Source organism: Lutjanus erythropterus, chromosome 18 (assembly GCF_056507025.1).
Source record: "Lutjanus erythropterus isolate fLutEry1 chromosome 18, fLutEry1.hap2, whole genome shotgun sequence".
NCBI classification, from domain to species: domain Eukaryota; kingdom Metazoa; phylum Chordata; class Actinopteri; order Lutjaniformes; family Lutjanidae; genus Lutjanus; species Lutjanus erythropterus.
Window position 1 is genome coordinate 26,139,712 of NC_139334.1, and position 15,092 is coordinate 26,154,803.

Sequence of the window (15,092 nt, forward strand, 5' to 3'; positions counted from 1 at the left end):
GCAGATCTCCGCCAGGTCACGAAAAGAATATGTGTGTAATTTATATGAAAAAAATATATATTAAAAATACACAAATATATGCAGACATAAATAAACAAATAAATGTGAAACTATATGCAGTTACTTGTCTTTATATTCCCACATTTAGTTTTTATTTACTTAATGTTATATTTCCCCATTTTAGTTACTTATTTATTCTTTTATTTATTTCTCTTTATATTTCCATATTTTTTATGTATGTATATAATCTGTTATTTATTTCTCATTATATTTAAACTTTTTTTTGCTTATTTATTATTCTATTTATTCCTTTATTTTCCCAGTTTTAAAAATTATTTCTGCTTTCATTTATTCCTTTTTTATTTTCAGATTTATTTCTTTATAATTTTATTAATGCACTCCTTTTTATGGCTCTCCTGTGACTCCATAAAAATCGCTGCCCTGTACAAATTCAAGAAAATGACTTAAACACAGTGAATAATTTCTGCTGAAATAAGTTTCTCTCATGCAGCGCAGTTAATATTCCTGTTTTTTATTTGGTGCAGCGGGTGTGGTTACATCAGCATACATATACAGCAATTTGTGAAGGTAATTGTAGTTTTATTGTCTTTCTCCAATAACATCTATGTTCTAACTCTAAATGACTATTAATAATAGATACAGACTATAACTACAGGTGACTTCAGGCTCCAAAGCTCCTCAAACTGACCATAATGCTAATGTACAAGTGTTGTTCTTGAGCACCTTGATATTAGCAATAAATACATTCACAAAATATCGTAACTGCGGAGGCAGAAGAAGCAAAAAACATTTCTGTGAACAAAGATGAAAGAAAACTGAACCAGAATCGATGTGAAAACGTTTTTTCTATTGAGCAACATGCTCATTTACATTTATATCCTTTAAGATCCAGGTATTATTTCATGTTCTGTTCTGAGGCACCTGCAGGTTTTGGGAAAGAGGACAGACTATGTCTTCTGTCCATAATGCCCAGTACGACTTACACAGAGCTGCATTTGTTCCTGTTCCTGTTCAGTTATCTGATGCCTCTTTAGCACCTCAGGTAGTTCTGAACCAGCCTGCTCCAAGTACAAACGAAAACTGGTTATAAAAAAATAAGAAAAATAACACCTCATTCATAACATTCAATAGAAGGCTGTACATTTGTCGTACACAGACTGTACAACTGACTTTATAAAATCCTATTCTGTGATACAAATATAGCATTAGCTCACATTAGACTGAGAAAAAAAAACACTTGAATATTCAAGTATAATAACTCAAGACATACAACACATTCAGTGGAGCAAAGATACTACTGGCTTCTTCCATAACTCCAAATAATATGAGATATGTGGGGGAATCCATTGAAAACTGGGTTTGTGTCTTTCTTGTTGAGCTTGTGAGGTGTGTTTTTACTCATTAAACCCCCCACTTTTGGGTCTGTTAAAATGATCGCTGATTAAGAAACCTGGTTGTTCAGCTGTCCAGGGTATTTCTCAAACCTCCTCTCTGCCTCCTCGCTGAAAGCATCACCTGCAGGGATTAAAAAACAGTGAATTAAGACGTCAGATAATGTTAAAAAAAGAGCAAATTTTGTGGTTAACATTTGGTTGTTGTAGTGTTTTTTTTGTTTTTTTTTTAATGGAAGATCATTTCTGCCAATTTGATTAAATAAAAGATCCTGCAAGTTATTATAGTAACAAAATGTTTCTCATTCCAGTGACTTAGAGGATCTTTTTTCCATCAAACAGGGGGAAATGGGTTTCCATAGTGTTGTGACTTCTTACCAGTGTGGCAGTTGTGGAGCCAGATTCGGTGTCCGTCATATTTGCAGTTACATTTCATGGCGTTGTTGGTGAAGTCGCTCTCAGCCACCTCGTGATTTGGATTGATGACAATCTGAAGAGGTGAGAAAGGTAAAGGTAACGTTTCTAACAGGAAGTCTGGTAAAGTCTGGAAGCTGGTGGAAGCTGGGTATCCTAAAATTCATAAACTCAAGTGAGACAGACAGAATGGAGGAATAATAACACAGTTGCTGTTGAAGTTGAGGAGCTGCCTGACTTTGTTAAAGTTTTGATCCCTGAGAAGTATTTGGGCAGTATTTGCTCTGGGCAAACGTGTTCACCTGTAAAATGTAGTTTCCAGGTCTGACGTCTGTGATGTCGATCCACTGGCAGTCGATGTCGTGACGGTACAAATCCCAGCAGCCTACAGTGATGCCCTGATCACCAAAGTTGGCACACTCGTACCGCTTAGAAACACCTGGGGGACAAAAAGATGATCTTGAGTTTCTGTGTTTTTTAAATGATTTTGAACTTTGTTTTATTGGTTGAACAAAAACACACTGAAGGTATCAACTACAAGCTCTCACACGTCCCCTCAAAACCTGAACAATGGCAGATATTTTATCTAGACTATAACTAAGTCTCCTTGTTGTACCACACAAGGGGATTAAACAGCTCAGATAGTGACCTGAAGAGTGAATTACTGCTGACCCAGACTGTCACTTGGTTCTGGTCCTGGTTCTCCAAACATATGAAATAACCTGGAGCCTCAGACTCACCCTCTTGACAATCTGTGTCCTCCAGACAGAAACTGGCTTTGTGTCCCTCTGCCACTTTGGTACCGTTGGCGTTCAGCAGATCATAGTGGGTGAAAATGTCCATGCTGTGGTAGTGACTGCGTAATACAGAGGAAACGCTGCTGTTAATGACAAACAGCCTGGTTCCAAAATTACAAAATCCTGACAACACAAAACACCTTTTATTCAACACCATTCAAAAACATGACAACACTGTTAGTGCTTTAAAGTACTCTGTAGCAATTTCTCCTGAAATCAAAACCAAAGTGAAGAAGAAGAGTTTGATTTTGTTTGTGGCATAAAATGGTAGAAAGTGGAACAATGCTAAAGGTAACAGAAAGGGTACTACTAAACTGACACTTCAGTACTTTAATACTGTAACACTAGAAGTACTGAATGATATTTTTAATAGATATAACGTAGCATATAGGAATGCTCATGATCTGTGGGCTATTAACTGTTGTTAAATTTGTACCGCAGGCATTTGAATCTCAATTTAAATTCATGCCAGCAAAGCTGTTTTATAAACAGAATTTCTTCTCCACTATTATCACTCTATGTTGCCTGGGAGGCTACAGATTAATGAGGGAGGAGGACACATCTGACTCTCTTCCTCCCACCAGTCTCTCCGAGTTAATTTTTTATCAGCTGACTCAGAAAGAAATGGATAAATTTATTTTCTCCATTTTACATTTTTATCTCTATCTACTTTTTCTGCTGCAATGATGCAACCTCATAATGTAGATTTATTATGACAAAATAATGTCATTGCATTGGTTTTAACTTTTGTGTGTTTTTTAAACTTTTCCTGTCAGGTGTGTCTGCTTACACTCCACAACAGTGTCCTCCTTTATCTCTGTGCACTGAGATTTAGGTCAGTCATCAATGAGGTTAGATTAATGCATCATTAAAACTCCAGTCTGAAACAGTTTATTTGCAGAGCTGTCCTCCACAAACTATGTTAATGAAGACATCATTACCCATGACAGGCGTGCCAGACCCACGAGTGGCGCCCAGCCTTTGGCTTGAAGTCAGCCCGGCCGATGTTGTGGATCTGGGAGGAGAAGCGCAGCAGGCGTCTGTGTCCGTAGGGCCAGTTGGCCTTGGCTGCAGATTTGGACAGACAGTCCTCCTCAGCAGCGCAGTAGAGCATGTGCAGAGGACGATCCTCAATGTAAACGGTCTGCTGGACCAGAGGAGCGTTCAGGATGAGGTCAGAGGCCGCTGGGGACAGGGGTCGTAGCAGAATTAGGCTTGAGTTACGCTCCTTATATCACAATAAATGAAGGTCAGAATCATTTAAAAGTGAGTAATTTATGTTTTTGGAACTGCAACATGGACTACAAACAGTACAGAGTATCACAAAACTGCATGCTCTCCCCATGTTTGTGTGGGTTTCTCCCACCATCAAAAACATGTATGTACTGTGCTGCATAGTGGCTGCACACTGCTCCTAAGTACTTGGACTTTTGGACCAAATGTGGACAACAGTAATGGGGACAACAAGTTTTGAAATTGGTCCAGTATTGAGTGAGAACGCTGCAGCTGTTAGTGGCTAAATGGGTTACAACATAATCCTTGGAGGCAATTTCAGCGTGTCAAAGTAAGTCAACTAAAAGTGCTTGTTTTGCCAAGAAAAGGCTCTGATTGTTATTCTAAGTGTCTGACAACAATGAAAACGATTCCTACAGAGACAGACCTTTTTGTTTAAGATTAAGATCTTGTTTGTTTAAACACAAACAGCTGTTTTATGCTCCCACCAAAGCCACCAGACTCCATCTACAGAAACAGTAATTTTATCATTGTAAAACACTTTTCATTCAAAATAAAATAAAACTCACCAAAAACATCTTGGTTCGTCTTTCCATTGCACCAACAATCACACACTCTGGTTTGGTCAAAATAAACCCTAAATTAACTCCATTAGATGTGAAAATATCGGGGGGGGGGGGGCAGCAGGGAGAAATGGCATGTAGAGCCAAAATTTTTTCACATCTGACTCACTGAATAATGTGTTTATTTCGACCAAACCAGAGCTGGTGATTATTGGCGCAGTGCAAAGACAAGCCAAGACATTTTTGGTGAGTTTGTTTCTGTCAAGTTTGAATGAACTGTGTTTTTTATTATGATAAAATTACTGTTTCTGTAAATGGAGTCTGGTTGAGTGCGATGTAACAACTGTTTATGGTTAAGCAGGGCCTCCACAGTATATCACATAAACAGTATAACACATTGAGCTCATTTCTCGTTTCTGTGGTTGTCACTCACTGTCAGAGCAGATGACTCCTGCTGAAAACTTTGCTGCCGACCTCTGGCAGCTGACAGTTTTATGATGCTGGCACTGAGTCAGAGACATCTCATTCCCTGTGCACTTCACGCCGCTCATCACCATCTCTGTCACATTGCTGCTGTCCCAGTACCAGGTTTCCTTAGATTCAGGGTTTAGATGATAGCAAACAGACAAACAAGCAAACGAAAACAGAGTGCATTGATCAGGAAATAATCATTCACAAATGGAGCTGCAGAGAGTTCAGAGTTGTGTCGCTGCTCTGAAAAACAGATGTCCATGACTCATTTTTGGCTGCTCACTGAGGACACAGTGTAACACTGGGTTTATGGTCACTGGAGGACAATGACTTCGTGCAGATACTAAGTGGTTCAATAATTACATTACTTACTGGAAGCCTTCTCAGTTCCACACCACTATAAAGTTAACAGTTAACCAGTTAGCAGTATGTAAGTATTTTCTATTATGTTGCTTTTGTAAGCAGATTAAATTTTTTTTGCTTTTTCGCTTTTTTAAGATATCAACTACTTTTAACTTAAAATAGTTTAAGAGTTTGTGTCTGAAAATACCTTAAAACTAAAGTTAAAACTAAAGTTTAAAACTGTAACTAAACTTTAAAGAGAAAAAAATCCAATACACTCGCATATATCATCATTTTGTGACATTCACTGAGTTCCAGGTGTAACATTGTCATGAAGAATTGGTATTTTTATGTGTGCACTTTCCCTCAGCCTACCTCTATTTACTATTTATTTACTATTTATTCCACAAATAACTGTTTGCAACTTTTGATTGCATTTTATATTCATTTTTTTATATGTATGTCTTTTACACTTACTTTATCATTGTTCTTCTGTCTTTTATTACTTAATTCATTGTTCTCTGGTAATGAAGCCTCCCAGCTGAAGTATTTCACAGGATTGTACTTGTATAACCAGAGTGACAATAAACATCTTGAATCTTCAAAATCAATCATTTACTACATTTGCAGGAAACCACGGAATAACAACTGAAGTCTTGTAACCGTGGTATGTTTTGTTCTGTGGTCTAGAAATTGGTCTCTCTGCCTCTTTAAATGGATTTTTCTGCTACTTTGAGGGAACTGACACCAAAACCTGACATTTATTGCTGATGTTTAGAGATGCACTCCCTTATTTTGTTTTACCGCACATCAGTACATCCAAATCATCAAATTTCCTCCCAGTTTACTGCTCTGAAACTCAACACAGTTCACAGCAGAGTTTCACAGCTCAGATAAAAATATGGGCACAATTAAGTGTTATAGTAAAAGAGTATCTTTAAGACAGCTGAAATATTTTTATATATATCAAACTACATCTTGTTGTGCTGGAAAAAACTCAGATTGATCCGCTGTAAGCTTCAAAATGGGCCAACAAACAAAAGGTACATAACCAATAACTTAATTTGTAGGGTGCTTGTGTCTAAAAAGAATCATAATTTGTTTCACTATAAATAATTTAAATCATTTTAAGCACAATTTGTATTGAATTAAATTATTTAACAGATGCAAGAAGGAAGATGCAGCGGCTCATGGCTCTCCAAATCTGTGCATTTTTTATATTTCACACTTAGAAGCAGCTTCTTTCCCTGAGCTGTACGCACGATAAACTTCAACAACCAATGAACGACCCCTCACATATAATATGACCTTTTATGACCTTTCATTCCTGTTTATTTGAAGCAGTTTAAAGCCATGCACCTCAGTATATCATATCTAGAGAAACTCTGATAAGCTTTGTTTCTCTGTTCCCCTCAGTTTCTACAGGAAAAGACAAAAAAGCATTTTTATTTAAGACACTTTACTCTTACAAAATAAACCGATAACATTAAAACTAGCCTAATTTCTTACTTAAAATCAAGTTGCTCCTGCTTCTAATGTCTCCTTTCGCGATTATTATTATTTAATGTCATAACAAAAACTCTGTTTTAGGTTTGTTGTTATTTTTCTGCATGTGTTCCGGTTATGTTTTGTTCATGATGCATCTCAAGAGGTTTATCCTGTAAACAATAAATTACAATAAATTTGTTTAATGTCTTATTGTGGAATAAATCTCTTCATTAAGACGTCGGTCCTACTTACATTGATGGCATGCATGGAGTAGCCGAGCCCTAGCTGCCTGCAAACCACCATGGCTTCTCTTGTGGTCCAGCCTGTGCTGCACACCGTGCCCCACTTGGACCCAACCTGAACCTCCACCCGGCCCTCATAATTGCTCCGGCCGCCCACTATCCGGATCTGCAGAAATGTCCTGCTGGGAGTCAGTGAGGGGACACACTTCCTGTCCTGTCTCTGAGCTGTCTGAGCTCAAACTAATGTTGTTCATTTACAGTCCTCAGGCAGCGGAGAGTGTGTTGTTGAAGCAGCGGTTTGGTTAGACTTTTTCTAAGAGTGGAAAACGTCAGCATGGTTTCCAGATGAGGTCACCGCTTGGCTTAAGTGGTGAGGGGCTTTTGAGTTTGATTAGAAACTTCACATGAGTCATTCTGGCTGTTTCTGTCCACATAGAAAAGACCACAACAGTATTATCTTCTTCTATGTGGGAAAAGAAACATCTACTCCATATGGAACTTATAATGTACTGTCATTGGACATTAATACATGCATTCAAGTATATTCCAAACATGTACACACCAGCATTTAGCATGATAGTTATGTTTTAGGAATATATTTGAATGTGTTACTAGTTCTAATAACCTGTATAAGTATGCACAGAAATATTGAATATATTTCATCATATATGCATAGAATGAACTGTATTTACTGTATGTGAGGGTTCATGACAGTATATTATATTTGCATATGTCAGATAAACTACAAGACAAGCTGCAGGTCAGCTGTCTGCAGCTCTACTCTGCTGCAGAAAGTTGGCCTCAGCGGTGTTAATGACCTACTTGCAGGCCCTGGTTAGCGTAGCCGAGCCCCAGCTGCCTGCAGGCCACCGTGGCCTCCCTGGTGGACCAGGTCTCTCCACAGATCAGACCCCAGCTCTGTGTCCCGTTAGAGTCTGAGCTCAGCACTTCCACGCGACCCTCGTAACGAGTCCGTCCTCCTGTGAGTCGGATCTGTGCGGGGCCGAAGGGGTTAGACACCACAAAGCAGAGCACAGATACACAAGAGCCGAGCTGGGTGGGATAAAAACTAGATAAAAAATAAAGTATTTTTATCTGGTAGAAGTGCTGGTGGTGTTAAAACCTCTTCCACTCTGCTTGGATGCCCAGGTCCTTGGCTGATATTACTGTTTTTCAGAGGCCTCAGTGGGCTCAGTGAGCTTATTAAATAAATTTTGTTGAGGCAAACACTGGCAAGGGGTCCCTTGCTCACCTGAATATATCTGACTGCATGGGTACCCAACAGATTTCCATTTACATACATGCTCAGTTTATGGTAATCCCACACAATTTTTTGCATGCAGTATAAAAGTATTCACCTATTCTAAAAATTTACTATTTGCATATTCCTGAATACTGGGGTCCATAAACTACATTAGAATTTCATAAATTGGGTCTCACTGGAAAGCTGAGATTCTTATGGATTCATTGAGCCCAGTTGTATTCTTGTGTGATTACAAAGGGGTGGAGTGGAAGAGGTTAAATGTTAACATCAACTCTAACCGAAAACTTGCAGTTTTTATCCCACTTGGTCCAGCCTCTCTGTGTATCTACAGGAAACATGGAAGTGCATGAGCTGGTAAAATACAAACTACACAACCAGAAATACTCGGTGTTAAAAGGAAATCACTGTCGTCACAAAATCTGCGAAAGTATTTTTGACATAAATTTCAAACAATTAATAGGCCTGAGCTGATTTAAAGCTCTTTAACTTATTCAGTAACTTCAAATATGAAACTTCAACATGAAACTTTTACGTGATAAATGAAGTGTTTTTTGTGACAGCAGTGAGTAAGTATTGGTTGAGGGTAACTATGTGAGACTTATGAGTAGCAGCTCTAAATCTAATGTTAGGGGAAAAAAGAATTCTAGAGCAGCAAAAAACAGGACATTTTTCAAGTATTCTTCTTTGCTAAAAACAAATTTGATGCAGTTAAATTAATTCAGCCACAAGTAATCTGATAGAATAAATACTATAATAATAGTATAAATAACTCAATCAACTTTTAAGATGAAACATTTGAGTAAGGAAGTTCAGCTCTGACCGAGTTCTCGAAGCCCATGTAGGGCACGTTGCAGCGAACAGCAGCGTCCTCCATGTGCTGACAGCCCTCTGATGTGATGTTTTTAAAGGGGCAGTTCCAGATGGACTTCTCCGTACCGAGGCACTTCACCTCGTTCATGTAGATCGGACCCATTCCTGGACAGACAGACAGACAGCAGATTAAAAGACTTGTTAATGGGATAGTTTGGAGTCAAGACAAGATGTTGGTTTAGGCCGTATCGCTTCTATATTTACAGCTTCTTGAGCAAACAACACATTTACAGCTTTGCAAGAAAATTTCAGATATCAGCAGTGGTGGAAAGTAAGAACATTTATTCAAGTATTTCACATTTCAGAAGCAAATGTTGTACTTTTTACTCCACTACATTTACTTGATAACTTCAGTAACTTGTTTGATAATGCAAAATATAAATCAACAAATAAATTATGATGTATTATTATGGATTAAGAAGAAGAAGAAGACTTCGTGGAAGTGTTACAGGTCATAGCATTAAACATGTAATTTGTACAGTATTACCTTGAAAAAAAAGGGAATGTTTGGAGCTTCAGTGAAGATTAGCATTATACTGGCACAATTATAATATGGTAATTACCAATTTTGACTTCCAGAAATGTGATTTTAAAGTATTATGCTGATAGTAACATGCAATTATACTGTATATTGTATTGTATAATATTGTAAAATCATTGACCGATATTACCTCATTACTATCAAGTTATTTCCCAATTAATGTCACTATATTGATCCAAATATGACATTGATATAACCATTTTATAGTTAGCATGTTATCATACTGTTACCAAAATATTATACTACTACTACTACTACTACTACTTACCACTTTATAATCAAACTATTACCCCACTATTGCCATGTTATCGTCAAGCTGTATTGTAAAGTGCTATCAGTATTTCTACACTGCTGTATTACTACTTTTACTTAAGTAAAAGATCTGAAAAGTTCTTCCAGAACTTGATGTCTACAATCACACATTTTCTAGTAAATATGTGGAAACCCACTAACAGATTGCTATTCATCAATTAAGCCAAAATCAAAAATAGCAACAAAGGGTTATATAAAAATGAGCGTTTTAGTGGGTCACAGGCTTTTTATATGCAACCACTGCAGCATTTAATGAGCCTGAGCCCATTTAATAAGGTGCTTGGATCAGATTAGAACAATTCAGGTCAGCTCCTGCCTGCTTTTTGGACCCCAGAAAATATTTGGTTTCAAGTCTTCAAACTAATGAATGTCCCAACCACTCCTGGCAAAGAAACAGTCAAGTCTTTTTCACTGGATTTTCTCTTTTCTCTCTTCTTTTTTAATTATACTAATGTTGCTGCTACCAGAACTGTAAATGTGATGTAAATATAAAATCTTTAATGAAATGATGCAGCTGGAATCATTGTTTCATTACACCACAGGGACTTGAAACAAAAAGAGTAAAACAGACATTGATTCATATGAAAAAATGAAAAAAAAAAAACAAAAAAAAAACTTACTTTAAATCAAAACAACAGATATGTCTAATACACCATCTAAACGCCCAGGATCAACAGTATATGTGCTGTTTGATTGTAAGACTTTATATTTTGCTAGATTTATTTTGCTCTAATGTTAAACTTGAACATGTGTCCATACAAGAACTAGTACCTCTGGAGTCTTCCAGTCCTCTTGAAACTGATCTACAGCTCACTTTTTAACCAGAGGCATGTTTGCTGAGCATGCATGTTCTCTGTCAGCGACACCACGCTTTACATTCACCCTCTAAACTCTCACTCCATCACTTCGAGTCACAGCACCATGAGGTGATTTCTGTGAAAGGAATTCCTTCAGTGGTGTTCGTTTCCGACTTCAGTGACGTTTAGGAATGTTTCTTGGCAGATTCGGCCAGGTGGTGGTCTGACATCCAACTGAGCACAGAGCAGGTATGCTGCTGCCTCAAAGAGATTTTGTGAAGAGTCTCCTCCACCAACTTCCTCTGTGGTAGAAATCATAATGTACACACACGAGAGCAGACATCCCCACCCAGTGTTTCTGAGAAATGGCCTTCAAAAGACTGCTTGTCTTCGGTGGAAATCTCAGGGCAGTTTACCTAAAAGCTACACACTCCTCCATGTTCTCCAGGAGGGTCACTAATGAGGAACACACACAATGCTAAATGCTAACATCCGGGGTCACAATGCTACGTCCCAGCCCCATTTCCTCGACAACCAAATAACAGACCATCTTCCCCAGGCTGATTGTGTTCCACCTGTCTCCCAGGGTTGACGGTCATTTGTCACACCCTTGTTGAGAAAAAAACTGACATTTTCTGGGCTGAACCCCGAGTCCTGTCGGTTTACAGAATGAATCTCCAGGTTCCTCCTGACCCCCCGTGCCAAACTGCTCAACAGCACCAGAACATTCATGAACACCAGTGTTGTGATCATCCAACCTTCCCAACCAAGACCACTTTCTCTGTCTTCCGAGGCCTGGATAAGCAGGTCCATGGCCAGGTTGGACAGCAGTGGCGACATCGTTTCATCCTGCTTGAGTCCAGCCTTCATGTTGATAGGAGAGGGGGTTTTCTCTCCCCCACTACCAACCCTCATCACACAGTCCACACGTGAACCATCTCCGTTCCACAGCACACGGGATATACTCATGGGAAATGGAGTCAAGTACCTTCTCAAAGTCGACAAAGACCTTGGAAATGCCCTGCCTTCTCCCATCTCTGACATAATGCTTCGTACATTTGGTTAATAGGCTATGATAAGAGCAGCAAGCTTAGCATGGACCCTGCTGCACAACCTCTGGTGTACCTGGAACTGGCACTTTTTATGGGAGAGCCACCTCACCCTGCCCTTCATTTCTTGCCTATTTTACACCCTATTAGGAGCCCCACCATTTCCCAGCGTCTAGATGGGGTCATGTCGAGAAGACTCGATCAGTCCAGGGTCTCAGGATCTACGTCCCTAACCAAATCTGCAATGGCCTGACCCCGCTCCCTGTCACAGCATACACACCTCCCTTCCACCCACAACCACACTCACAGAAACTGCTTCATTCAGCTTTAGGGTTTCCATCTTGGCTGCTTTCAGCCCTCAGAAAGGAATTTTGAGTCATATTTGCTTTTCAGCCAAATTTCTAAGCAATTTCCAACCAACCGAGAAAATGAATATGGTAAGTGTGTGTGTGTGTGAAGGAGTTTTGTTACAAAATGAAAAAAAATACCTACAATAAAATAATAACTACTATTTACACAACTCTGTCAGTGTATCAACTCAAACAGTTTGATATGAAGTATTTTAGTTCCGATCATCTGCTGTAAAATGACCCGAAAAAGTAATTTTTGTCTTAAAATTGATTTAGTGTTACTCATGTGGAGGCCAGGCGGGTCAGACACAAGCTGGACATATAAACTCGACTTCCTCATTTTCACATGAAATGGTCCATAGCCTGGAGTAACACAGATGGGTTTCTGTTCTAAAAATGATTAACAGAAATACACATAGAAAGGAGCTATTTAATGAATGAGGAACTGGATGGAGAAATGACACACTAAGATTTGTCTATTAGTGTAGTAATTTGGTGAGAAAATGAACGGCATATTTGTTTACTCTGATGAAGTCCTTTCTTTCATGCCTTTTAGTGTTTGTTTCTTTTCTTCCCTCATACACAACATTCCTTCACTTATTAAAATAAGCTCCAAATGAGGAATCTGTGCAGGAATGTGAACTTGTTGAGGGCAGATTATCAGCTCCCTGGGGTGAGGAGATGACCTGAGAGATAATGAACGCTGCAGAGAGACAACTGATGACTGAAGTCCAGTCTGACCGCAGTCACGAACACATCCTGACTCAGGTTTAGAGGGATTTAATGCAAAAAATTCACATAAGGATCTACACTATTATCGCAAAAATTCAACATTGCAACAAATATCACTAATTTTAAACATACAGTTTTTTGCCATGTTCAATGATGTCATTTGTATTTGTACTGAGGTGTATAACATCTTATTAACGCTCACAGACTTAAGCTACTTGACTATTTCCTCATGACTTTTTCCTCTGGGCCTGATGTTTATTAACTGTGGTTAAATTGGGGTTTGCATTTAAATTGGGTCTTTAATTTGTATAATATGGTGGATCCTAATCACATTTTTTGTCATTTCATATTGTTATCTAATTTATGATTACAATTACCAAACTTTGTAGCTTCTGTTTAAGTTGGCAGTGGTGCAAACCAATAGATTCTCACCACTGTACAATATTTTTTTCCTAACCTTGTCCCATGCGGGCTCCAGTGAGAGCCTCCTTGGCGCTGCCGAAGCCGAGCTCCCTACAGACGACGCTGGCTGACTCCAGGTTCCAGCGATCATCACACACCGTCCCCCACTCGTTGTCTTTCAGTACCTCCACCCGACCCTCGCCCACCCTGGCACCTCCCTTCAGCCTCACATTGCTCTAGACAACAAGCACACATAAAGAACATAAACATTTTTATCTACCATACATTTGGTAATTAAGTTTTACTGGTTAATGGAGGTATACAAAAATGTAGTATCCTCAATTCAAACGGCCCCGTAAAAGACAAACAAGTTCACTTTGAGGTAGGATTTTTTTTTTTGTCAAAATACTTTTTCCTTTTTGCTCTTTAAGGTTCCTATTCCACCTGAGCGACAGGGGCATTAAATATAATTATAATAATATAATTTCTAGGAAAAAACAACCAGACTGTTTGTGTACAACAGTTGTGGTAAAGGTGGAGCTGGAAAACAGAAGTGAGATCAAAGAAATTTTGACTCAGTGTCCACTAACCAGTAAAAAGTGACCAAACTGCACGCGTGTGAGCTAGAATGTCTGCTGAGCAGCCCTTAAGTTAAAGACTACTTTACCGAAATTTTAAGTTTCTTTTTCAAGCCACTGTTCTGCATGAACAGAGGTCCCGGCATGCAGCTGACCACAGCCGCCATGCCGCCACTGCAGGTTGATGTTGCGTTTGGCTTGCTGAACTCCAGGGGGCAGGCTGCCAGGTGGATCTCTGTGCCCGTACACGCCACAGAGTGAATGTGGAAGAAGTTCTTCTGACGCTCCAAATACAACCTGGAGGGAGCAGAGATAGAGGCAAAGATTGTAGTGATGGAAACATCAGCTGTGTCCCAGATCTATACTAATTTTATACATTAATGGCTCAGCTATGTCCACAGTAGACAATTTATCATTTGACAATATGTGGATAATTAACAAAAATACATATATTTAAATGAATGGCCACACAAATGCATGAATAACTGAAAATGACTATATTCACCCTTATTTAAAGAAGAGCTTGCACACTTGTATGATACTGAGAATAAAATCATTCAGATTCAGACAGGTATCACAGATATTGCATTAAATCATATAAACATGTTGGACAAAAGGAAAAATTCACAGCTGTTGGAGGCCTGAGTTTCATCCTGGGTATCAACAGTAAATCTGTGTCCAGTAAAGCAGAATATATATTAAACTGATATTATAAATTCAACTTGCAAAACCATTAATTAGAGGCACTGTCTGAATGTAAAATTGAGATGCTGTGGTTTTACAGGGAGTTACAAGCTAGCAAAAGACTGGAAACAGGAAGACACAGCTAGCTTGGCTCTGTCCAAAGGTCACAAAATCCATCTGTCAGCACCTCTAAAGCTCAATAATTAACTTGTTCTATCTCATTAGTTTAATCCATACTGGTTTTAAACTAATCTTACTGCCAATACCTTACAGAGCCAGGCTAATTGTTTCCCCAGCAGTATTTATGCTAAGCTAAACTAACTAGCTGCTGGCTGTAACTTCATATTTAGCATAGAGTGGTATCAATCTTCCTTATCAACTTATGATGAGAAAGCTAATAAGCACATTTCCCAAAATATCAAAGTATTCCTTTAATTTTTCTAGAACAAAAGGCTGTTTTCTATTCTGCGATTCAAATCCCCCTGACATTCTTATCAGTATAAATGACATCTGTTTCGTGAGGCTTGTGGAAGCAGCATGTGTGTGGGTCT

The 15,092-nt window shown here is 38.7% G+C and overlaps 1 protein-coding gene across 5 annotated transcripts in view; it reads right to left on the bottom strand.

The window, feature by feature from the left end:
• Window positions 1-516: 516 nt before the first annotated feature.
• Window positions 517-15,092, bottom strand: part of loxl3b (lysyl oxidase-like 3b) — a 32,623-nt gene continuing 18,047 nt past the window's right edge. For 3 of the 5 annotated variants that reach the window (XM_084741856.1, XM_084741854.1, XM_084741858.1), the window contains 10 exons: window positions 13,947-14,154; window positions 13,335-13,515; window positions 9,047-9,201; window positions 7,785-7,955; window positions 4,853-5,012; window positions 3,565-3,808; window positions 2,567-2,682; window positions 2,129-2,265; window positions 1,791-1,902; window positions 517-1,536 (listed from right to left, as the gene is read on the bottom strand). In XM_084741856.1, coding sequence (XP_084597982.1) covers window positions 1,463-1,536; window positions 1,791-1,902; window positions 2,129-2,265; window positions 2,567-2,682; window positions 3,565-3,808; window positions 4,853-5,012; window positions 7,785-7,955; window positions 9,047-9,201; window positions 13,335-13,515; window positions 13,947-14,154 — 1,558 coding nt within the window. In that variant the 3' untranslated portion in view covers window positions 517-1,462. Of the gene's footprint in view, window positions 1,537-1,790; window positions 1,903-2,128; window positions 2,266-2,566; window positions 2,683-3,564; window positions 3,809-4,852; window positions 5,013-6,972; window positions 7,129-7,784; window positions 7,956-9,046; window positions 9,202-13,334; window positions 13,516-13,946; window positions 14,155-15,092 lie in introns of all 5 variants that reach the window. The other 2 variants (XM_084741855.1, XM_084741859.1) reach the window with 1 other exon arrangement.